This window comes from Thermobia domestica, chromosome 8, assembly GCF_964235325.1.
Source record: "Thermobia domestica chromosome 8, izTheDome1.hap1.1, whole genome shotgun sequence".
In the NCBI taxonomy this organism is placed as follows: domain Eukaryota; kingdom Metazoa; phylum Arthropoda; class Insecta; order Zygentoma; family Lepismatidae; genus Thermobia; species Thermobia domestica.
This window is the reverse complement of record NC_137461.1, coordinates 258,142,443-258,169,646: the sequence shown is the minus strand read 5'-3', so window position 1 is coordinate 258,169,646 and position 27,204 is coordinate 258,142,443. Positions and strand designations below refer to the sequence as shown.

Sequence of the window (27,204 nt, the reverse complement as noted above, 5' to 3'; positions counted from 1 at the left end):
AGAACATTGAATGCTATATTCTCAAAATGAAAATGCGCTTGAGTATTATTAAAAAAAAAAGTTAGAACAAATATTTTGTAGATATAAGAACACAAAACCGAATCTGAAATATTGGGAGGGCGGCTGAAGGGGGCTAAGCCTCCAGGTTCCAGTCCCATACCAATGTGAACTTTACTTGCCTAAACATTTTTGGATCTAAAGATCCAATATATTTCAATCAAAGATTTTCTTGTACGCTTTATATATGAAGGATTACATATAATGTAGCCAAACCCAAACTATCACTTAACTCAGTATAAAGTGCTTATTCCGCAGAAAATACAAAAACTCGATTTAGGGGCCGTTCAAAAAATTTGTGGCCCCTGATTCAAGATCCAATATATTTTAATTAAAAATTTTCTTGTGTGCCTTTTTTTAAATCGCTGCTAAAAACATTCCTCTACAGGAGAACAAATAATGTGACAAGTGGCGTATTTAGGGGTGGCTATCGGGCTCAAGCTCCCCCCGAAATATTTTTTTTATATGCACAACTTCATTAAAATTTGTCGGCACTCACAAAAATATATATGCTTATTTACATGTTGTGCATAGCCCCCATCGAAACAAAATCCTATATACGCCACTGAGTGTGACTATTATACTGGGTGTTTATTAAAAAAAAAGAAAAGAAAAAAGAAAAATAGATTAGCTATGTTTCAAGATTTACTGTTCTCCACACTCACTTTTAAAAATGATTAATGTCCAAAGAGAAAGAAGCTTTTATCTAGCTTGCATGAAGAAATTATGAAAAATTGCGTATGCGAAAGCGCGATAAGATCATTAACATAACACCAAGTAAGAAAGAAAAAAAAAACATAATATCCCATTACTCAACTATTCACCTTCGGACATTACCTATCATAGTTTCAAGCACACTTTTACGTGTATGCATTTTCCCATTCTTAATCATTAATCTGTTTTCTTCATTGTAAGCAGAGATCTCTTGTGATATTCTCTGACACTATTATTTATTCCGAGCAGAAAGAAGAAAAATATACTTTTACTAAGTGAGCTTTTGGCATTTTCTTGCTGCGAAAGGCTGATGAACCGATATAATCAAGAAAAACCGTGAACAGACAGACAACTTTGAAATTTATCTCTGTCCTGTCATTAGTTAATTCTCTTTGGAAGTGGGATGAGGAGCGAGAGGGGAGGTGCTCGATAAATTGAAGAACCTTTTGTTTCCGCTATGAATGGATAACAGACACGCTAAAGTACCAAGCAAGTGTTGATTTTTCCCTTTTCGGAATTTTGTTTTAAAAAGTTATATGTTTTTTTTTTTTTTTTTTTTTTTTACAAGTTGTTTGTGTTATCGTGTAGGACTTGGGAAGTTTAGTAGCACGAACCATGATGTGATGACAAATAAAATGGAAAAAGTGTTTTTTTTTTTTTTAAATAAAACAATTAATAGATATATTTTTCGTTTCCGCTACACGTTAGCTCAGATAGAATAAAAAGAATGAATTGCAATTCGATCAAAGTGCATTTCTAACGTGTCGACTGACAAACATGTTAAAGAAAAAAGCTTTATTTATTTATTATTTCAAGGGTATCTATGTCAAGGTCACACTTAGCCTGGTAAATTTTATATAGTAGGGAAAGTTTGTATGCTGTACTTAGTATGATAATACTGGTATTTGCATCTAGCGATTAAACCGGATTACTTTCTTTTTTGCCACATGATTCACACTCAAACAAGTAAACTCATATTTTGAAAAAGAAACTTATTCAGGTGTTTCTAGCTACGCTGTCCTGTTCAGGCGCCAAAAATTTTGAAAGAAGGTAAATCCAAAACATTGCATGATATGTACAACTTTGTATTGTAACTTTCCGTTCCACATTTAATCATTCTACAAGAAAAAAAAATCTAAAAGTTTTGTATCTATTTTTTTCGTGCGTATAATACATTTTAATACAATATCGAGATCTATGAAGGATATAGTAGGCTTTTCTTGGAACAACTCCAGGGTAGTTTAAGACAAGGTGACCAGAATTTTCACTTGCGAAAACGGGTCGCATACGAATCGGCTACGGGGGACGGGGGTATCTGACTTCCAGATTGCATTTTGGGACTCAGCAGTGTTCTCAATTTACAAAATACACAAGTAAGAGTGATAACACACAGTTTGTAACTTTGCGTGTACCACACGACAAATAATGGTTCCCGATTGCAAGTTCTACCTTTTAACTAGTTGAACACTCAGAATTCCCACTCAATTCTCACTTGAACCACGAACACTCAATTCCCATTTGAAAATTCAGAAGTTCACGGCTGAACCTTGGCAACGAGTGTTGGTACAGAAGAGAGAATTTGCATTGACGATTTATATCTTAAATAATAATTATGGGACACCTAGGTCATTTTTACTTAAAAACGGGACATTTAGGCGTCCCGTTCGAGAATCAGAATAAAACGGGACAACGGTTGGAAAAAGGGACTGCCCCGGCTAAAACGGGACGTCTGGTCACCTTGGTTTAAGATTTCTTCCACCGCACGATGCTGATATCAGTTGCCAAAGATGACCGGAGTCTCAGAACGTCATTCGGTTTTCATGGTGCAAAGAATAGAGAGCCACAGATATCCAAAGGAAATGGAGCCGGTGTATAGAGACAATATTTAGTAGTGTAAAATCTGCAGGAGTTTAAAATGGACAAGAAAGTATCCAGGACGATGAGCCAATCTCTTTCTCGCTGACACCGGACAATATTACACGTGTTGTCAAATTAGTGAAAGCGGATCGACGTATTCATCTAATGGATATTACCAAGGAACTTGGCATGCCGGTGAGTTCCTAACCTTCTTAATGATGTCAACAAGAGCAAGTGAATGATTATGTCACTGAACCATTTGCAGCGTTACATCCAGGAGAACGATAGTTTCGTGGACCTCATTGTCACTAGCAACGAAAAGTGAATACTGTATTACGCTCCCGAGCCAAAACAGCTGAAGATGGTGTGGAAACAACCAGACTCGCCAGTAGCGTAAAAATTCAGAATCACCATTAACCGGTAGACTGGTGTTCTCAATGTTTTGAAACAGTCAAGTACCACTCTTACTGGATTTCCTGCCAAGAGGAGAAACCATCAACGCAGAACGCTACTGTCACACATTCCCCTATTTGCGACCAGTTATTAGGGAAAAGCGTCAGGGTATTCGGCATGCTGACGATGTGCTTTTCCTCTATAACAACGCACAACCGCTCGTGGCGAACAAAACAATCACCAAACTTCACTCTTGGGAGTAGAAAATTATGAAGCATCCGCCCTACAGCTCAGACTTCGTTTCACGTGATTTGGTCCAATGAAGAAGTTCCTGGCAGGACAGAAGTTCACAAACGACACCGAACCGAAGTGCAGAACGTTGTTGTTGGGCAGTGATCAGCCGGCTGCCTTCTACGCAGCAGACATCGAGAAACTTGAGGAACTGTGGGACATGTGTCTCAATAGACATGGTGATTATGTAGAAAAATAAACAAAGGTGCGTAAAATACTGTCACTATCTTGTTTTTCGTTTATGATTTGTAATCTAGCAATAAATCAGTAGGCGCAAAGACTTTTCGATTTTCCCTCATACATTCAGATTTACAGCTTGTATAAAGCATTTGTATGATTCAATTTGAAGCTATTTGCTTTTATTTTTTGAATATTTATGTGTGGATATGAAGTGCGAACGTGAAATAAAGGCAAACATAGGAATAGTGAAAAAAAATAGGAGGAAGAAAAGACTATTTTGTGCGACCTTGAATAAAAAGCTGAGAAAAATACTCATAAAATGCTTCGTGTGGGATATTGTACTGCATGGGGCGAAAGCATGGATATTGCGTAAAAGTGATGAAAAACGACTGAAAGCTTTCGAAATGTGGGTGTGGAGAAGAATTGAGAGAATTAGCTGGATCCAGTAGAAAACGAATGAGAGAGTGTTAGAAATGATGGGAGAGAAAAGAACAATTTTAGATATTATTAAAAAGAGGAAGAGAAATTGTCTGGACACTGGCTAAGAAGGAACTGTATCATGAAGAACGTGTTAGAGGGCATGGTGGCAGGAAAGAGAGGGAGGGGGCGAATAAGACTTCAGTTAATGGACGACATCAAAACAGAAAAATCGTACATGAAGACGAAGAGATTAGCGGAAGACATGATGTATGGAAACTTCTGAGTTGCAGTAAGTGACCTGCCAATACTGGCAGAATACCAATGATGATGGTGAATCTGGGAAGGTTTATTTTCAGTCACTTTAGTGTCGGGGATGACGGGGCACATCCAGGGGCGTCATTTAGGGGGAAGGAGGGGGCAATTTCCTCCCAAGAGTTTGAGGAATACATATACTTTAATTGATTATCTACTAATATACTAGTACAAAACGCGAAAGTCTTATGTCGGTGGTGCTCTTCCCTCCCCCCCAGCAAAGTCCGAATTGACGCCCCTGGGCACATCATCACAAGAAAAGGTCTGGAACAGTTGTTATAACTTTTTGAGCAAGTGAGATCTTTGTCTCAGGAAGTTTATATGTACTCATTCTTGGGTAAAAGTATGGAAGGGTCAGAGGGGAGCACAAAATTTTACCCACTGTAACTTGGGGATATTAGCTACTTTGTATTAATTTAGGCTGAGAACAAATTATTTGTCTAATATATCGGCAGATAAGTACTATTTTCGGCTGGACTCATTGAATTAATACGAAAATAATTAAATTTTCATTCCAGGGAGGGTGCAATTATCCTTCTGGGTACACCAATGGATTGTACTTTAGATCGTCCAACTTCTTGAGGTCTGCATGGGCTCGGGCCAAGCCCGCGGGCCGGACTCAGGCCTAAAAAATTACATATCACTTCGGACCGGGCTCGGGCTGTAAATTTTTCAATATACAACCTTATTTCTCAGGCCTACCTTTGTAAATATACTGTACAATAGTTATCTGACCGATCTTTTAAGCATGATTGCAAAATTAAACCACTAATTACTGAAAATAAAAATGCGATTTTGCGTTAATTATTAAGTTTTTATAATTCGGGTTTATTTGATTTTCACACGAAATCGGGCTGGGCTTGGACCTAAATGCTAAAACATATTTCGGACTCAGTTCGGACCTCACATTATAAATTCACGGGCCGAACCCGGGCTAAAAATTCCGGCCCGTGCAGACTGCTACCAACTCCACACAAGGTTGTGCATGTCGACATACTTTTGTTTAGTTAAAAAGGAACTTTATTAAAGAAAGGAATTTACGACTACCTACATTATTATCCTGTAACTTTAAATTCCATAACATTCATCTAACAGAGTGGAAATCCACAATGCTGTAAAATAATTACAAACAGTAAGAACATTAATAGGTTACAATATGATAAAATCAAAAAGAGAAAGACAAAAAGATAGGCGAAAATACCCAACCGGAATTGGATATCCAAACTTCTTACATTGTATTTGGTGATAATTATTTAAAGAAAAATTGGTATTATCCAGATTTCTTACATTTTATTTGACGATAGTTATTTAAAGAGGAGTCGGCGCTCTCAACATTTCCCACATTTTCTATTTTATTTATGAAGGGCATTGGTTACTTCAAAGTGCATACTTTTTAACAGAGGTTTTGAAACGTGTACATCTATGTAAATCTCAAAATCGATTACTGCTTTTTTTTTCACGATCACTCTCCTTCCGCTAAGCCTGCTATACGTCCCGTAAAAAACGGGACAGTTCCGATTTTGGGCCCGAGTGTCCTGCGTCCCCGTATATTTAGTCGGGACAGGAAAATACCCCGTATTTTTATCTCGTCCCACATCTGCTATTAATATCAGCTTATTCGAAAAGTGAGAAACAAAATTGCTGACATTGGCTGGGAATGTATATATAATAAACTGTAATATGAAACTGCTTCCAGCAAGTTATCATACCACACACTCCGATTTCATAGCGAGTAAGCCAATAGAGTAGCAGCGCTGAGTTGCAGTTGTCCGTTAGCAGTCAAGGGGATCATCAATCTTAAACAAAATTCACGAGCTGAGCTGTCAATAATACAAGTGAAGTGTTCCAATTTTATATCAACAAGAATGCTTAAACTGAAGTGCATGTTTTCTTCCAATATGAAGTATCCGTTCCTAAAACCAACGAAATTGAACTATCAAGTTGACTATGAAATTTTGCAATGCTACTTTTTCCATTGCACCGGATGCAAAAGGCCACTCTTCAATCCAAAAAAAAAAAAAAAAAAAGCGAACATAAGATGACTTTGAGTGCTTCTACATCTACAAGCATAGGGAAAAGGATTGATTGTTTCTCCAGCAAGACATTAGATAAGCTTACATGAATTATAAATAATATTTTTGAGAGGCTAACGGCTCAGAATTGTGCTTGTGCTCAGTACGTAAATCTGTCACTGACAATTACACACGACACAAGGAGGAAAATAAGCTAAATGTTCATCAGATTAAACTGTTAAACTTAATTTTGGCAAATACAGCCATGTAAATAAATATTGCAAAACGTGCGAAGAATTTTGGAGATGGATTGTAGGCGCTGATTTAATGTAAGACTCCTGTAATTGGGATTCTCCTGTTGGAGTCAGCGGATTTAAATAAAAATAAATAAATAAATAAAACGAGACTATTTGCAAATTGTTTTCCCGGAAAGCACTTTTATAAGACGTCATCTTAAGTTTATGTTATTCTTTTGTAATTGGATTGCAAATATCTTCAGTCCGTACAAATAATTGCAGGGAAAGAAGGAAGAAAAGAAGCTACAGCTTAGAGAAATTTCGCCTATTATGCTGTTGTTCCTAACCAGAGCTACAGTTCGTTTTACTGTGCTGGAAAATTTGGGGGGGGGGAGGTAGAATATGTCCCGTATTCTCATGAAAAAAAAAATATGGCAGGCTTACGCTGCTCGGAAGTAAAAAAAAGTCGGGTTTTAGTGTGTTACATCTTGTCGATTGATGTTATTCAAACTAGTTACTGTGATTTAAAAAATGAACAAACATTGTATGTATTTTTCTTCGAGTGTTTGTTTATTGGATAAACGACAATCTACGTTAATAACAAATACAAGTTTCACAATTTAAAATCTGTCAGAGAAATATATACAGAAATCTATTATAGATACTGGTCCTTCTTGCTGAATTACTAATATTGTAATATGAAAGGAACAAGTTGTAACACGCATTGACCACCAGCAGGAGGTTCACACGTCTATCAATAAATAAATATTCACATCACATGCGTCTTCTATTATGTCCATTTGTCCATCACAGTGACATTTCGTATTCATAGAGGACACAAGTTATCAATTTTTGGATTCATGGGAACATAACAGATTGTATACTTAAAGGTAAAAGAAATTTATTCTTACAAATTTCGTTTCTATATTGTCTAGATTATTATTCAACAATCAATTTATTATAATGGGATTCCCAAAATTCACGCAAGATTTGAATTTTGCACTTTTTTTTTTTTTAGGTGTTGCCAACAACAACAACAGCAAGGAAAGTGTAAGAGCTGACAGTTCACGGTTGTTAAAAATAAAACACTGCACGAAAGAACAACGCGGTTTCATTGTTGTGCAGTATTTTAAAAATAATAAAGATTTGGCAGCTACAGTTTGCAACTTTTGAACAAAATAGAATCGGAATAGTGATTTAACTTCATCAACTATGAAGAGATTAATTTAAAAATTTAAGAAGACTGGATCAATTTGTGAAATTAAACACTCTTACCGTCGTTCAACAAGGTTTATGCCAATAAGCCCACGACCGCCCACGCTTTGAAAAAGGAAATTGAGCGCCGTATCACCGAAATTCAGCCACATTTAGGCAAAATGGTCATGGAAAATTTCGACAAAAGAGTGCGCATGTGCCAACAAGGCTGTGGAAACCGTTTACCCGATGTGTTATTCCATACACAATCTTATACTGTATACTTTATGAATCAATTTCTTTTTAAAAAAATACAATTTTTAATTGTAAATCTGTTTTTTCTGTCAAAATTACTTCTTTCGTGAATTTTGAGACACCTTTTATTTTTAAACATAAACTATTATATTCACATTTAAAAACTACATACATCTGATAGTTTCACCAACTAATACTTTGGCTTCATCAGACACAGAGATAGTGTCTGATGAAGCCAAAGTATTAGTTGGCGAAACTGTCACACGTATGTAGAGATGCGCACGAGACGAGTCGAGACAGGATTTTCCTGACAAAATTCTAGTCGAGACACGGCTCTTCCAATGGTAAAATATACGTTTTTCGAGTCGAGACATCACTTTTACAGCACATTTTCGAGACGAGACAGCCACAAATCTTGTCTCGTGCGACTCCCTACACGTATGTAGTTTTTAATGTGAATATATTGTTTTGCTCAGCAAATAGTTGGTGTTTAATTATATACAAAGCAAAGCTTCTACTTATGGAAAATATTGCTTTTATTTTTACTTTAGAGCAACTATAGGAGAGAAGAAAGTATGGTAATCGTAAAAAAGTCGATATTTCTGTGGATTTACATCTTTAATGGTCATTACATACCGAAAAAAGTTATTTCTCGAAGCTTGTCCATCTGTCCGACCGACCGTTCGTCCAGGTTTTATGCACCCTTAACTAGACGTCATACCGTTCAATGTATCTGCACCAAATTTCAAATTATATAAGAGGTTTATCTCCATGGAGGTTTTCGAATGTTGTCCTACCCTCAGAAATAAATGTAGTTTACTAATGGGTGAACATTTAAAATAAACATTTGTCTAAAACCACTCAAACGATTTTGTTTATTTTTCATGAATCAATATTTCATTAACAACCGTGTAATATTGTAACAGTTACTTTTTCTTGAGAAAAACATAAGTGATAACATATTCTTGAGGTTGAGTTCGTTACGAACCCTTCCTCAAAAGCGACTCAACTAATTTTGTCCATATCTCATAGTTCCATTAACAAACCTTTAATATTGTATAAATCATTTTACAATAAAATATATATGAGATAGTTTACTCTTGGGAGTGAACTATTTCAGAGATGATTTCTCACAAACTATTCAGTCGATTTAGTTCTCATCTCATAAATTAATATCTCGCTAAGAATCATGTAATGTAATGTAAATAAATTCTTCTTTTTAAAAATCCATAAGGGCTACTTTACTCTTGAGGGCGAATTTTTTTCAGATAATTTTCTCAAAAAAAATGTTCAGTTAATTTTGTTCATATTATTCATAAGTGAATATTTGTCTAACAACCTTACAATCTACCATAAACAATTTCTCATGAAAAAAAAACAAGCGGTAGTTTGCATGTGCTTTACAACATAAGAATGGAAAGATAATTAGCGGGAGAAGTGAAGTCTTAGGAAGATGAAAAGAATATGTTGAGGAACTGTATGAGAGTAGGGAAAGACCGTGTAGCCTAAATGTTGAAGTAGAAAATGAAGTAGGCGAGGATGATAAAGGGTTTAGTATTCTTAGGAATGAGTTCGAAAAAGCTATATCCGAGATTAGGAATGGAAAGGCAACCGGAATAGACAATATACCAATTGAATTCATTAAGAATATGAAAGACAAGGGCAAGAAAGAATTGCTTCCACTGTGCAATGAAATATATGAAGCAGGAGAGTGGCCAAAAGAGTTCCTGACGACGATCATGATATCGATGGCTAAGAAATCGAATCCAAACAGATGTAAGGATTATAGAACTATTGCTGTGATATCTCATGCAGTAAAAATTTTGCTTCGCATTCAGATCAGAAGGTTGTATTGAAGAATGAAAAAGTTGAGGAGGAACAATTCGGGTTCAGGAGGTGTAAGGGCACAAGAGATGCAATTGGATTATTAAGGGTGATCGGTGAAAGGTTTATAGAAAAAGTTAAAGTGGTGTACGCGGTATTTATTGATTTAGAAAAGGTTTTTGAACACGTGAAATGAGAATTGTTGTTGGAAGTTCTAAAGAAGGTTGGGTTGGAATGGAAAGATCGAAGACTCATTAAAACCTTATATATATAAACCAGCAAGTAAGTGCTAAAATAGGGGACGAAATGACAAAGGGGAGTGCAATTGGAAGGGAGTTCGACAGGAATGCTTTCTGTCGCTAGCCTCACGTAATATCAATCTAGAAGAGATAGTGAAAAAAGAGCGTACAAAATGAAGACGGCATTTCAGTAGGAGGTAAATGGATTAGGTGTATACAGTTTGCAGATGATATGGCGCTTGTTGCGGAATCTAAAGAGAAAAACAATAAAATGTTAGAAAACTTGAGGAAGGGCTGTGAAGAATATAGGATGAAAACAAATATGAAAAAGACAAAAGCCATGGTTATTCAAACGAAGCGGTCGGTGTCAAATATGGAAGTAGGTGGAGAGAAAATAGAACAGGAAACTACTTTTCGACACGTGGGTAATATTATTAGTGATGATATGAAGTGTGAACATGAAATGAAAACAAGGATAGAAAGAAACCTTTAGGAGGAAAAAATTACTATTGTGGTATCTTGAATAAACACTTAAGAAAGAGGCTCATAACATACTTCATGTGGAGTATTGTTCTGTATGGGTCAGATACATGAACGTTACGCAAAAATGATGAAAAAGGACTGAAAGTTTTCGAAATGTGGGTGTGGAGAGGAATGGATGGAATTAACTGGGTCCCGCAGGAAACGAAAAAGAAGGTCTCAGAAATGGTGGGGGAGAAAAAAACAATTTTAGACAATATTAAAAAGAGGAAAAGAAACTGGTTGGGACATTGGATAAGAAGGAACTGTATTATGAAGGATAGCTAGAGAGTATGGGTGGCAGGAAAAGAAAGAGAAGGGGCGAAAGAGACTACAATTAATGGATGATATCAAAACAGAAAAATCATACGGGAAAACGAAGAGGTTAGCGGAAGACCATGGAACATGGAGGCTTCTCAGTTGCGGCAAGTGACCTGCCGATGCTGGCAGAGTACCTATGATGATGATGATATAACATTTAGGACTTGTGAGTCTTATGTTTAGTTCGGAGTTGACTGTCTTAATCAAACTGCCATTGCATTGCACAGTGGGCCACATGCAGAATCAGACTGGAAAAAATTAGCACTTCGCCCATACATGCAATTCTATGGTCTCCGTACGAGTAAAATTATTAATCGGTGTCGTTAGTCGCCGCAATATATTCTAAACAAGAAGAACGATATGTAAGATAGAAGTATTGAACTAAAAGCTAAAAGATAAAAATGATGAAATTAAATGAGCAAAATAGAACAATAATGTACTTTACCTGCAAAGATTGGAGAGAGAAATCATCTAATCTTCTTCCAGAGACCTAGGACCCATCATTGTAGTCTTCGTTGTCGCCGTCCTTATTATTATTATTATTATTATTATTATTATTATTATTATTATTATTATTATTATTATTATTATTATTATTATTATTATCGACATCATCGTCACCATCATCATCATAAATATCGCTATCGCGATCTTGGCCATGTTCGACTTCACCTTCCTGAATGCTGCACATTTAATAGCAGGTTCTGTAAATAACTTCCTGACATCGAGAGGGAATGAGTTTTTATTTCGAAAACGAGGTTGATTTGAAACGATAGGATCGGACCTAAGTAGGAGCATGTGCAATACATTGCGAATGTTCTTTTTTTTTTTCAATAAGTTTTTCTTGCATGAGCTGCCGTATCTGTTTTAATGTTCTTATGTGTTCCTCGGAGAGCATTCCGATAGGCAAGATGGCTGATCATTAGAATTCTCTACTTCTCCAGGTTTAGGCTGATCTACTATTAACCCCGTTGTCGTTCGGAATTCTTGAATAATTTTCTCCTTCCCAGAGAATTTGACTTTGTTTCTGGAATCCCTAATCTGTTATTTTTGAATGTCCAATCGATAAGTTATGTGAATATGCATTCGAAAAATCGGATCCAAGCCTGTAAGGGAGAGATTCCAAATTCATATCTGCTAATATCTATTGGTTTTGTTCGTAATTAAATCTTGTCCATAGTCTTAGGAGTAGACCCACATATATATAACATTTGACATGAAGTTTTTGTAACAGAGTTGCACATCTTCCCATCCACCATTGTGAATACAAGTTCAAGGGAAAACATTTATTTTCTTCTCCTGAATCAGTAAAGTAGTAGGTTATAAATTACGTATTTGCGTTTCATTGAACGTACCTTCTTTCTCTACAGTTCATTTATCTCTTTTTGGTACAACATTTTAATTGGTCGACAAAATCTGGGAGAAGATGGTCTGGGATTTTGCCACTAAATTGCTCTGTCAACCTCCCCATCTGATGTTGAATACAGCCGTAAGCGAACGAAGCAGATAACAAAAATATCTGAGTCACTATATACACTGTTCAATTCATCTTCTGGTTGAACTTTCTCCTTATATATACTACGATAGGTGCTTCCATCGCAACTACATTTACACACCAATTTGATTATGTCTCCGTCTTTGATGCACTGTTTAATAACATCATAAGTAGTGTACAAATTTAGTATAAGTACACCATGTAACTTTGTCCAAGAATCATGAGCGTAGCATCGCGTACCTTTGCTTGTTTGCTTCTCACAGACAAACACGAATCAAGAATTACATACTGCTTAGACCAAGAATAGGTACACAATAGAAAATATAATAAACCGGGAAAAAATAAAATAAACGGGAAATTAACCTAACGATAACAACACTTTAACAAGCAACTCAATGGCAGCAATATTGCGCGACTTAACTATACGGGTTCCACAAATAATAAATACAGAAAGTACAAAGTTTAATGTATCGTTACATGTAAACCGGTACGCTACAAATTGCATTTTTTATTATCACTTCTCAGTAAACTACTCTTATTTTTTGGGGAATAGGAAGACAATTCGAGAAACCCTCATGGACGATCACATAGAAATCTTAGGTTTTAAACTTTTGTTTATCGGAATATCATAAACTAAATCCAGTTTTGACTTTAAAACCTAATTTTAATCTTTCTTTAAGCTAGGATTTCCAACACTGTTGATTATTTTGAAACTATTTTTTTTGTTTGTTTGTTTGTTTTGTTTGCATCGCCAGTTGGCAATGCCTACCAGAGGTTTTGCTAGCGATGGAACTAGGCTATTGTCGCTCCTCCCTCCCGACCAACCAAACCAAAACGCTCCCTAATTACACCTCATATTGGCATCTAACACTAATTTTACTATTCCATTTTTGTTTCAAGTAATATAGCTTGATTTAAAAAATTGCAGTACATAATTTAATTTTTATTACAAAGTAAAACACCAAACTAATTAGTATTTGATTGCCAAATAATCTGAGAGTAGCATGCTTGACATATTCTTATAGTCTTATCAAGTAACTGCAAATCACAATGTTTTTGGAATTAAATCGGGTTGTGCATGTGTGTAGAATAAATCAACAGTCTTAGAATAGAATTTTTAAGGTGGATCACTAGGTGTTGTGCTATGCTAAACGCTGCTTGAATAGTGTGGCGTTGCCAGATAGTGCCGAGTGTTTACTGATGCCAGATAATAAAGGAAATAATCATGGGATTTTGCTTGGATACTCTTATTGGAGGAATTAATTTTCGACCCTTACCGCAATTCACAAGTTCCGCTTCTCGAACTGCAACGCTACGATCCAGGAATTTTCTTATTGTGACTACCACAGTAAACGTACAAATTTGGTAACAACGCATTAGGGCGTAATGCGCAAATTTCTTCTCAAAATCTATTTCCTTAAATGTAAATTAATATTTAAACAAAATGTGAAACATAACACGAAAAACGGTAAAACAATATATCTATTTCGTAATAAGATCATTGCTTTAAAATACTTTACACATACAAATAAACATTTCATAAAACTGAGCACTTCTACTAAGATCTAACAGTAAGTGCCCTCTCGTGTGCTCATTATAAAATGAATCAAACATTTTCTTTTATTTGTTATCTTTCTCGATATCAGACGACACAATCCAATGAATCAGTGTCTTGTGGTGTAGCTAAAACATAACTCTATCTTACAATACAATATTTATATTATATAACGTTTCATTGCGTAGTAGTTAAGGGAACGAGCTAAAATATGTACTGACATCCGGGTGGTGATTCACCTTAATTATGACAAACAGTTAAGCTGTTGTTTCAAGTATTATACTTGGACACTTTGCAAATATCTTAAATTGATGAAAATTAAATGAAAACCAGAAGGCTGGGACTAAAATTTAACTTAGCGGGCTCCTTTGGCTGCAAATATTTCTACAGTGCCCTCAAAAGACAGCTTTGAGTCTAACTTATGCTCTATGGATATGACCCTAAAGTTGGTGAGTCGTTGTTGTCCTGTTAAGTTTTTGAGGTATTTTTTTTTAAATGATTTTTAGTTTGCTGAAACTTCTTTCCTTGCCTTATAGTAAGAATAAATATTTGCCCAGTTTTGCGCGCTCCAATCCGGCGCCCGGGGCACAAGCCCCGTTTGCCCTCCTTTTAATTACGTCACTGGTTTTGGCCACTGTTTTAAGCTACTTTGAGACATATTGGGCCTTATGCAGAGTCGTTCTGACTCGTGATTAGTGCCATACTAGAGAGTTCGACAAACATATGTTTTCTGCAGTAGTCAGGCCTTTAGTATGACGCTAATCATATGTCAAAACGACTCTGCATAAGACGGATTGTCTTTTGAGAATTATTATTAATGGAATATGTTTTTTTTTTTTTTTAAGTATTTGAATCTACTTGTCAGCAATTACGAAAAAGAAAAGAGAGAGAGAGAGACTGAAAGAGCTAAAGTTCGTCTAAAGTAGGCCACATCGTCATTAATCTATTTGTACGATGATGTCATCTGTTATCATTTCTCAAAATATCGACCAATCATTCTCTCTTTTAACTTTCCTTTGCTTCTTAATTTTTCAACACGTCAACATGACATAAAGCCCTTCAGATCATCACAGAAAAGAAAATCGTATCTTAATAAAAGTTCTGTCAGTTCCTTCCTGTGAAGTAGACCTAAACCAATAATCAACAGGAAATTGGAAAACCATCAATGACAAACACAACCAATTTTTATTTATGTATGTCGTATAGTTGACGAGATTTTTTTTTTCGTTTGGAAATTAAGAATATTCTGAGAAAACGGTGGAGTCAATAAATTAAAGATTCTCTTTTGTTTTCAATATATGAATAGACAATACAACACGCCAAGTATCGGAAGAGTTTACGTTTTTATTATAATAACAAAGAACGTATTCTACAGACAAATTTCGTCTTCCACTTAATTATAATTATCGATCTTGCTTTAATTCTTGAGAGCAGTTTTTTTTTTAACTTTTTCTCAAATAAGGCCACTTCCATTACTCAAAATATTTAACGGACCACAATACTTTCGTCCACATGAAAAGCAATTTATCATTTTAAAAGAAAATCTTCCAAGCACGTGTTAGTACCTGTATACGTATATAGGGTGCCTGTCTACTGGACTTGACTTGGGTATTTTCAATTTATTTCTAGTGTCCTGCTAAAAAAAAAAAAATATAATAATAAAATAAAATAAAATAAAATAAAAATAAAAAAAATAAAAAATAAAAGAAAAAGAAAAAAGAAAAAGAAAAATCCAGTATACTATTGTGAAATGAAGACAGAAAAAAAAGATGAGTATCACATACGACTGACTGTATGATGTAATAATTAACAGTTGGTAAGCCTGTAAAATATGTTGAAAAAGCAGTCTTCTTCAATATTCTAATGGTAAGAATGCACATTAACTAATGGGTTAAAACTGAAGAAAAATTTAAAAGTAAAAGTAAGTGTTTTTTGGATCTTATATCTCCCAGAAATGCCTGTCGTAATCCATATTCACCTTTGTATATATATACATATATATATACAGGGTGGTAGGTAACTCCACGACAAACTTTGGGAGGCGATTCCTTATAGGAAATGAAAGAAAAAAGTTCTAATAAACATGGGCCGAAAAATGCCTCCTTTCAGAGTTATGATCCATTGAAAATTCGAAAAATCATTTTTCGAAACTCCCTAACTTAGAAACTATAGGACCTATTCCAAGCGGTTTAAGGAATTACACAGGAACTACATGTTTTACCATTTTCCGTTATCGGTGAAAGGAACTGTGAAAAGGAAGTTGAAGTATAGGGATACTCCTTTAAGTACTAATGGTGCGTTCGTTTCGCTGGTACCGGTGAATTCTGAAACAAGGATATTTAGATAGAGTGTATATCAGTTTCTGTGTAATTCCTTAAACCGCTTGGGATAGGATCTATAGTTTCTAAGCCAGCATGTTTTGAAACGTGATATTTTGAATTTTCGGTAGTTCATAACTCTGAAAGGAGACGTTTTTCGACCCATGTTTATTAGAACTTTTTTCTTTCATTTCGTATAAGGAACCATCTCCAAAATTTTGTCGGTGGAGTTTCCTACCACCCTGTATATATATATATATATATATATATATATATATAGGCTATATAATTAGAGAGAGAGAGATTGGCCAGTGGCCCCGCGTAGCGTAGTCGCTAAAGCTCTAGCCCTCGGTCTCAGATTCGATTCCCAGTGTGGTCACTCGTTCGAAAAAGTGTAAAAAAAACTTTTTTTCGGGCCAGCCATCCTGAATGAGATTTTCCTTGGTTTTTCTCATTCACACCATACAAATGCCGGGTGGTCACCTAATATATAGATCCCAGGTCGCTTTCTTCCTTCCCTTTCCCCGGATAGTGTGCTCGGCGAGGGACGTCATCCCTCACACGTGACGGGCTAACATGGCCATAGATGCCAAAAGCCCAGAAATCTAAGTCCTAATATATATTGGCCTGCACTCTCCTCTCACAGGGAACCCTTTCCTCACATAGATCACTGCATTACATATATTTAGACTTTTTAAACATTTTTATTACATTAGGTATAAATTTACTGTTAAGTAGAAGACTAATTAATTACAACTATTAAGGAGTTACATTTTTAATATTCATGCTTAAACATTTAAGTGTATCTTAACACTTCATAAATATCAAAAGAACACAAGTTGCACATATAAGTTAAAATTTAGGTATTTTATAAACACTATTCATTTTCATTCTCGAACTAACTAGTTCGGCCAGTTAGCCCTATTAGATAATGGGACTGCCATGGTGAATGGTCTCAAAGGGAATTTTTTATATTTCTCCAATATTACACAATAATTTCCTTTATATTAATAAAACAAATGTGACGAAAGCTAAAAGATATATTAATAACATTTGTGTTACATTGCCAAAACTTGCACAAATGTCATTAGGGTTTAATATATTTGTAACTTGGGTCAGTTTTATTTTATTAATGCAGGTTAAATGTTTTCAAATATAACGAACAATCTATCTATATAAATAAATATGAAAGTGACTATGTTTATGACTTAATAACTCTTAAATCACCCGACCGATCTCGATCAAATTTTCAAAATAGATTAAGTTCGGGCCTTTGTGACGGTGTAACTTAGGGAGATGGGTATATATATATATATATATATATATATATATATATATATATATATATATATATATATATATATATATACAGGGTGGTCATAAATCAATGACGAAAAATTTGTGAGGTGAATCTACAGGTAAACGCAAGCAAAAATGTCATATAAACATTGGGTGAATGAGGCTTCGTTTGGACGCTTGAGGCATTTGAAATGTCAACTTCCGAGGCGACAATTTGCAATATCGCAAGAACGGAGAGAAATACGAGTCGGGTGAAAAGATATCAAAGGAAACCCCATCCGAAGAATCCAAATATGCATAAGTATGGCGAAACAGTGGCGGCGCCAGAGGGGGGCACAAAGTGAATGAAACATGGAAAAAAGTGGACAATTTACACTGAAAAATCGTAGGAGGCGATGTTACATGGAACATGCAGCAACAAATGTTAAATGAGCAAAGGAAACAATGGCTACGCTATAGAAACAATATGGGTGGCGGAATGTTGGCATACAGTATCTGGGTAACGGAGAGAAATAGGAATGTCGGGTAAAAAGATATCAAAGGAAACCCCATTCCAAGAATCCAATTATGCATAAGTGATGGCGAAGCAGTGACGGCGCAAGGAGCACAAAGAAAGTGAATGGAACGTGGAGAAAAGTTCTAGCACAGATGTTGTTCTCTAATGAGGCATTCATACGGGATGGCATCATAAATGTCCAGAATAATCGTCGATGGGCACCCCAAAACCTGCATGCAATTGTAGAGATGAAGCACCATCAGCGTTTCCAGTTGCATGTGTGGGCTGGTATTTTTTATGACAACGCTGTGGGACAACACTTTTTGCCACAAAAATTGAACGCAAGCAATATCGTATTTCCAGTTTCTGACCCAGGGCCTACCTATTCTGCTTGAAAACGTGCCACTGAGGACACGACAGTGTATGTGGTTTATGCATGATAGCATCCCTTCCCACTCATGCCACACTATTCGTGCATATCTGAACGAAACATTTTCACGCAGGTGGATAGATCGTGGTAGCAGACGACCATGGCCTCCACTTTCACCCTACCTGAATATCATAATTTTTTTCCTGTGGAATTACGTGAAGAATCTCATGTATACCTAGATACACGGCCCGTGCATGAAATTGAAGATTTTCGCCCGCGTGTATAAGCTGCATTTGCCACACTACGGCAAACACCAGCGATATTACCATCAGTCAGAGAATCCTTACGCCATCGTGTAACTGTCTGTCTCGAAGAATAAGTAGGACATATTGAACACCTTCTGTAGGACGGCATTATGTTGACCACGGTAAGTATAATATCTCTTGTTTTTACAGTACACTGGGTCTCATCTTCCATACGTGTTTTGTACGATCTGCACGTTTCATCACTAAGAGTGTTTAACAGTTTCTTTGTAGCTCCCATGCGCTGCCACTGTTTCGCAGTACGTGTGCATAATTGGATTCTTCGGATGGTGTTTCCTTTGATTTATTTTGACCCGACATTCCTATTTCTCTCCGTTACAAAGATGTGTATTCCTACATTATGCCTTCCATTGTGTCCCTACAGCGTAGCCATTGTTCCCTTTGTTCATTAACATTTGTTGCTACATGTTCCATATAAAATCCTCTCCTACAATTTTTCAGTGTAAATTGTTCACTTTTCACTTTCTTTGTGTCCCCTGGCGCCGCCACTGTTTCGCCATCACTTATGCATAATTGGATTCTTCGGATGGGGTTTCCTTTGATATCTTTTGACCCGACATTCTTATTTCTGTCCGTTCTTGCGATATTGCAAATTGCCGCCTCAGGAGGTGACATTTCAGATGCCTGTAGCGTCCATCCAATTAGCTAAGGATAGAAGTCAGTGGAGAGCTTTTGTGAACGCGGCATTGAACCTCCGGGTTCCATAGGCCATAGAGTTAGTTAGTTAGTTTTAGTTAGTAGCGTCCAAACGAAGCCGCATTCACCCAATGTTCATATGACATTTTTTGCTTGTTTTTATCTGTAGATTCACCTCCCAAATTTTCCGTCATTGATGCATGACTACCCTGTATATATATATTATATACATGATCAAAAATTGACTGATATTAGTTCCGAATCCATAGTTTTCGGAATCGCTGAGGTGAACAGTGACACTTCCGATGCTGTTTAAATCCAAAGTCAGCCCCGCAACTTGGGGAAATGGAAGGGGGAAGGGGGTATATATATATATATATATATATATATATATATATATATATATATATATATGATCCAGGCACGTAGCCAGGATTTCGAAATAGGGGGGGGGTGGTCCGTGACGAAATACTGTGGTTATCACACCAGGGGCTCGATCATTCTAATTTATTTTAGTGGCAACATATATTCGTTCGTTTAGCCAGGATTTCGTAATCGGGGGGAGGGGGCATGAAATACTATGGTTAGACACCAGGGGATCGAGCAATCTAAACTATTTTACTGACAACATACCCATATTGGTCTTTTAGGACAATAAAATGAGTACATCTTAGTAAGTATTTTAAGAAGAAAAACTATGAAGAAATCTTGAGTAAAAGAAAATAAAAGAAGTATTGAAAAAGATATAGACTTCCGAGGTCATTCGAACTCGGTTCTACTTGTCTTCATTCTTCTCCTTTTTCTTATCTTCGTTTAATGCCATCAAGGATAGCAACGAGATACTCTTTCGGGGGTAAAGACATCATATAAAATGGATCAGAGGTGCCGCGAAATTCAAAATGGCTCATATTATTGGTGATTCTGGGCATTTCTACTTGAGAGTCTATGTTATCTATGCAGATAGATGGTATTCGGAATGCTTCGTCACAATAATAGCAATTTTCAACTCCCCCTCCGGTTTCCTCCACACAAAGCTCCTCATAAGAAAGAGTAACCAAACACTTGCTGTAGCTTTATATTTTTGACGCTGATTCATCTTTTTCTCGTTTCTTTTTGTTTCATCCTTCCTTAATATGTTTCAATTCTGGATCCGAAAGGGGGGTCCGGACCCCCCGGACCCACCCCTTGGCTACGTGACTGTATGATCGAAAAATGACTGATATCAGAGAGCGCTTTAGTAATAGTAAAAAGTGACTGACTAACAAAACATGTTACTAATTTTTCTTATTTTAGCGCAGCAAAGCTAGTAGTGGACGCTCGTATATAATAGTTTTCTGTACATTTTCAATATCTCTAGTATCAATACAAATTTTCAGTAGATTTCCAAAACTTCAAGTATTAGTAGACACCTTGTCATCTTTTCAAAGGAGCTCCGTGGCTAAGCGGTTAGCGTACGTGCCTTTGACGTGGGAGACCTGGTTTCGATTCACAGCGGGAGTTCATGCGGTTCAGATCCCCGTTTATCTGTAGGTCCCGTCTCTTATAGCCTCGCTCCTGGAAAGGACGTTAGATTCAAAATCAACTCACCTCATAATTTTAAAATGGTACCCAGTAGTATGATTAATTAAAATTTTCTTAATTTCTCTTACTATTATAATAGAAGAAAATAAATATTTGTTTCTTTTAATAACTGAAACCTAGCAATAATATTTTACAAGATAGGTAGGGCAATAAATTTCATAAAATATTGGTCCTGCAAGAAAACGTGTGAGACTCCACATTATGTAATTTCCAAACTCAGTCCCGACTATATTTTATGTGATATTCAATTTGCTTGAATTTTATTTTCCAGTCCTATTTGGACTAATGTTCAGTCTAAGAGGACCATCAGGATTTATCTCGAGAACCACAGATTGAGAAACACGGTCATAAGGTCATGAATAATGAGTCTTTGTGATATAAAACCACCATAGGTTCGCAAATATCTACGGACGAAGTAATGAAACTGTTTCCGGAAAAAAAAAAAAAACTTTTAATCACAGTAATACTGGGTAGATCTTAGGACATTTGACTAAAATGCATTTAAAATTAATTATTTATTTCGTACGAAATTATTACAGATTGTATCATAATGTTAAGTTAGTTTACCTAATTCAAATGTTCAAAGTTTCGTTCATCATTTTCAATGAAATTGCACAAAACATTGGGCTGCATTTACAAAGTTTTCTTCTGTAGTCACGCATTTTAGGACTACCTTGTCTAGGAAGATCCTCTATAGACCCAGTCTGCTCAAAACTTTTATTCAAGTTATGTATTACTTGGAGATACAGTATTCGGAAAACGCCACTCAAGTAAATCAATCATATCTTGGTATTTGTGGTCATGTAACTCAGAGGGTAGACTGGCCCGATCAGGTAACCGGGCAAATGGTACCTTCCCTTTCATAGCAACTTACGATAAATCAATTTAATAACGGAAATAAGAACGAATTCCTAAAAGATGTATTCTAAAATAATATACATAATAATTTGGGTATCGTGTAAATCTTTGTTGGTGATATATTTTTAAGGTCTGTGTTTTGGCTAACCACAAGTTATGCAGCCTCATTGCCGGGACTGTTTTCTGTAGTCAAATCAAGCTACAACATTACTTTTGTATCTTTATTTCAAGATCGTTTATTATTATTATTATTATTATTATTATTATTATTATTATTATTATTATTATTATTATTATTATTATTATTATTATTATTATTATTATTATTATTAGTTAAAAGCAAATTATAAACATTATGAGATGTCTTTAGCAATAGACACTACTAGCAGAATACCCGTTCTTCGCACGGAAAAATAGTTTCATTTTGGACATAAAGTACTAGAGGGGGCTGAATTTTTATTTAAACGGCATCGGAAGTGTCACTGTTCATCTCAGCGACCTCGAAAACTATGGATTCGACATTAATATCGGTCATTTTCGATAATTTTTGTATATTTTCGCTCCCCCAAGTTGAGGGGCTGATCTTGTTCACCTCAGCGACTCCAAAAACTATAGATTCGACACTAATGTCAGTAATTTTCGATCATTTTTAAATATCTCCTCCTCTCCTCCCCTTCCCCTGAGTTGCACCGTCAAAGTGAAATGATATCACTCCCAGGACCCATCCTTGTCTATGTTGAAAATTTGATCGAGATCGGTCGGGTGATTCAAGAGTTATTAAGTCACAAACTATGACTCATTTTTTGTATATAGATAAGTTAACTGTAAACTATGGATTTATTAGGTTATCTAAAACATTTTATACCTTTGAAGGTCAAAATTAGGAGGGCATTTATTGTTATTTGTAAAAATTATGAAACCATATATGTACCGTTTTGTTCGATGAACTGCAATATTCCCGGCAACACCATAATCCCATCGCTATATAACTTATATGGTTTCTGGTCAAAAAATTCCCATCGCTATAGAGCTTCTGTGGTTTCTGGTCAAAAATTCCCCATCGCTATAGAGCTTCTGTGGTTTCTGGTCAAAATATTCATATCACTATAGAGCTTCTGTAGTTTCAGGTCAAAACATTCCCCATCGCTATAGAGCTTCTGTGGTTTCTGATCAAAAAATTGTCCATCACTATAGAATTTCTGTGGTTTCTGATCAAAAAATTGCCCATCGCTGTAGAACTTCTGTGGTTTCTGGTCAAACATTTCCCATCGCTATAGAACTTTGTAGTTTCTGGTTTTAAAAAAATCAGAAAGTTCTGCCGAGTTCGAGATAATGGTGGATAAATGAAGAACTCCCAGGTAAGTTCTCTCAGTTTCTGACGGGTCGTTAAAAATGTATGTGGTCTCTCGTTGTCAGCGGGGTTTATATACGATACCCTTCCTATTGACCCAAGTTCCGGACATTGCTCGCGCTAATTATCGACATTCTATCGTTGTGCCCGGTAGCAATATAGCTCGTGGTGCACGATACCCTTCCAATCCAACCTAACGCACAACATAAATTTCATGGGCGTCAGTGTGGGCTTTGCCACGGTCTATGGAACTTCTTGCTTCGATCACGATCTTTTTCGCATATTGTTGATGTAGATTGCCCATTTTTCATCACTTGTGATCGCACACTTTAGAAATGGTTCGTCAAGAGATTCGTAGATAGAAATACAATCAAGTAAATGTTTTATAGCCTTATCATGTGACACCCAAACGTCAAGTTTCTTTTTGTAGCCAGCTTTCTGCAAATGGTTGAACAGTTTGATGATTAATGATTAGGTCATTGGCAAAGTCATGACTGCACACATGCTGGTCTTGCCCCAACTTTTATCAGAACATCATTCACTTTTGCTGTGATTGGTTGCCCATTGCCGGAAACATGTTGGACATCAAAATTTTCAGAACAAAAGCGAGTGAACCATCTTTTGGTTGTTGCTCTTGATAACGTAGTTTTCCCTAAACAGCACAAATTTCTTCACTGGGCCTGCTCAACATTTTTGCCTTTATCGAAATAAAATTGTAAAATGTAGCGCATTTTTGGGAAAAGTTCACTCATTTTCACAGCGCAATGCTTTTCGCATGATTCCAATACTTTTTTGCACATATATTAGCTTCAACTATGAAGCTGTCAAATGACATTAGTACTGACCCGCTGCGACTCATTACCTGAGATTTAGGACACTAATGCCCTCTCGTGCGTAAATTGCTCACTATGTTTTACACTATCTGAGATTAGAAACGCCCTGCTGATATCTGGAAAGATTTCTGGCGCATTCCTAGAATGTAACGGCGTTTTGCAACCTTTCTTCCTTTGGGGCATACCAAAGTACATTTCAAACTTTCGTGACACAACTTCATGTGTTGTTTTTTCTTAGATGCAAAGAGCAAACACATAAAAGTATACACAATACTTCAAAAAATATATATATATATATATATATGGAACGATTATGAGGTACAAAAGCAAATTACGTAAGACTTGCGTTGAAACATATTAACAAAAAGAAACTTATAAGATGACTCTTAAGCAGGAATATGAGAAAGAAATATTACCATCAGAAATATAAAAAAATAGGTGACTTTAATCGGGAAGAAAACACCAAGAATCGTGTTATTGAAATTACTTTCCTGCGTCCAGTGTTTAGTCCCAAAGGAAAATAAACAGCGTTGAAAGCAAACTTCCCAGCTTCAAACTTGGAAGATGGGTGTAAAATCAAGTCGATTTGCGATACTTTTTATAAAAAAAATTAAAGATAATTTCTTTGCGGAAGATTTTTAGAAAACATTAAAAATCTTGCAACACACTTGGCAATGTGCCGTGGTCGAGAAACGTTGCTTTAAACATTTATAAATGTGCATTAAACAGTTTGTAAGACAAGATTGTGATTTTTTTCTTCTTATAATTAGGATTTTTTTTTTTTTTTTTTTTTTTTTTTTTTTTTTTGCAGAGTGAAAACTGACCTGGATGACGACAAAGCATACTTAGTAACTCCAGCAGAAGAAGGCTCACATTGTTTGGTGACATTAGCTCTCACGGGTAGGGCAACACCTTATCTTCACAACGGCGTTATCTATGTGGGGGACGAAAACACATACGTAAGTAGAACTGAACTTTGTTTTTGTTATAGAATTATCTTGTGCAGGGTGTTCATTTATTATGTAGCCAAAATCCACTGGTGAAATCCTCATACCTAAATAACTAAAAAGTTCATATGAACATAAGGCTAAAAACGCTTTGTTTCAAAGTTATGAGATGCCGAAATTTAGGGATGCGCAGGAGTCGAGTCGAGTCGAGATTTAAATCTGTCTTGACTTGTGTCTCGACTTGTCTCGAAATTCGAGTCAATACAAAATATACGAGTTAAAATATATGTACACGTCAGCCAGAACATGATAATTACTTGCCTAACTGTCAGTATGTTCACCTTTGGCACTGATAACAACGGCGACGCGTTTTGACATGGACGTAATGATCCTTGGTAGGTCGCTGGAGAGAGTTGGCACCACATGTGCACACACAGGTCACGTAATTTCCGTAAATTCCGGGGAGGGAGGCAATGCGTTCTGACGTCACGTTCAATTACATCCCAGATGTGTTCAATTGCGTTCAGATCCGGCGAGTTTGAGGGCCAGCACATCACTTGCAACTCGCCCCTGTATTCCTCGAACCACTCCATCACACTCCTGGCCTTATGACATGGTGCATTATCTTGTCGAAAAATGCCACTACCGTTGGGAAACATGGTCATGAAGGGGTGTACATAGTCTGCAAGTAGTGTGCGATACGCCTCAGCCGTCATTGTGCCTTGCTCGAGCTCCACTGTACACATGGATGCTCACGTGAATGTTCCCCAGAGCATAATTAAGCCGCCGCCAGCTTGTCTGCGTCCCGTAATACAGGTGTCAAGGAGCTGTTCCCGTGGAACACGATGGATTCGCACCCTCCCATTGCCATGATGAAGAAGGTATCGGGATTAATCAGACAATGCAACGCTCTGCCACTGTGCCAAGGTCCAGAGGCGATGGTCACGTGTTCATTTATGTCGTAGTTGCCGATGTCGTGGTGTTAACATTCGCACATGGATGGATCGTCGGCTACGGATGCCCATCGTTAGGAGTTTTTGGTGCACTGACACACTTGTACTTTGCCCAGCATTAAAGACTAATGTTACTTCCGCGACAATTCGTTGCCTGTTCTGTTTTACCACTTTGCCCAGCCTACGACGTCCGACATCTGTAATGAGGGGGGGGGGGGCGCCCAACCCCTCGACGTTAGGACGTCGTTTTCCCTTCGTTTCGCCACTTGTTGAAGACATACACTACAGCACTCCTCGAACACCCGAGAAGTCTTGCAGTTTCCGAAATTCTTGTGTCGAGTCTCCGGGCCATTACAACCTGCCCTCGGTCAAACTCAGATAGATCGCACGCCTTTCCCATTCTACACGTGACCAGCACTTTCACTGATACTACATGTACCGTACGTGTCTCTGACTAGCAGGTATTCCTCGGCAGGTGAAGCTGCTATCGCTTGGACGGGTTTATGTCGATAGTAGTGTTCTGGCTGATCGGTGTATAATAAGTAAATTTAAAATGTAGGAAATTTTCAACATTCTGATTAACTTGCAAGAAATTTCACACGTTATGACAAGAAGCAGCTGACTTGGACAAGACAACGAATAATTGATGAGGCAATCTTTTTTCTGGTTTTTGAAGTGTGCGGCTTTGACGTCAACAAAATTTCATGCCGTTTTTTATGTTTGGCGCTCATCAATCGCGCTACCATTTCCTCCCCTAATTTTTCCAGTTCATGATAATTAACAATACATTGCGCAGTTTGAATACATGTTCACTTTTTCACTCAATCCGACTCAAGCCGCTTCAAATACAATATAGTTATATTTGTTTACAAAGAATTAATTGCGTATCAGAAATACACCCCAACAAAAAATTCTGCGTGCTCGAAAGATTAACTATCAAGTTTATGCGTTCTGTAATTTTCTAAAGTAATAAATGCTGGAATTGGTTTCAAGACTGTTTCTGAGTGAATACTTTCTTCAAAATAATATTAAAAAGATTTTGAAGATTATAGAAAGAATATAGAAAGATTTTCTAGACATTCGACACGAGTCGAGATTTTTATGAGCAGTCTCGTCTCGACTCGAAAATTCGAGTCGAGAAATACGTTTGTCTCGACTCGTCTTGAATTTCACAAAGTGTGTTTCGACTCGAGATTCGAGACATGTCTCGACTCGTGCGCATATCTACCGAAATCGAGGAAATTGTAACTTTGAAACTGCCTAGCTCCAAAACTATGAGATATATCAAATTCGGTTAAGAAATATGAGAGGAACTAGTACATTGTCCATCTAAATAACCATGTTGCAGAGTTGGGACGTATCGGC

At 36.6% G+C, this 27,204-nt stretch overlaps 1 protein-coding gene across 1 annotated transcript in view; it reads left to right on the top strand.

Moving 5' to 3' along the window:
• Nucleotides 1–27,204, top strand: part of LOC145692559 (inactive ubiquitin carboxyl-terminal hydrolase MINDY-4B-like) — a 392,682-nt gene that overhangs the window by 347,548 nt on the left and 17,930 nt on the right. Inside the window, exon 9 of the mRNA XM_081767869.1 lies at nt 24,751–24,898. Coding sequence (XP_081623995.1) covers nt 24,751–24,898 — 148 coding nt within the window. The remainder of the gene's footprint in view (nt 1–24,750; nt 24,899–27,204) is intronic.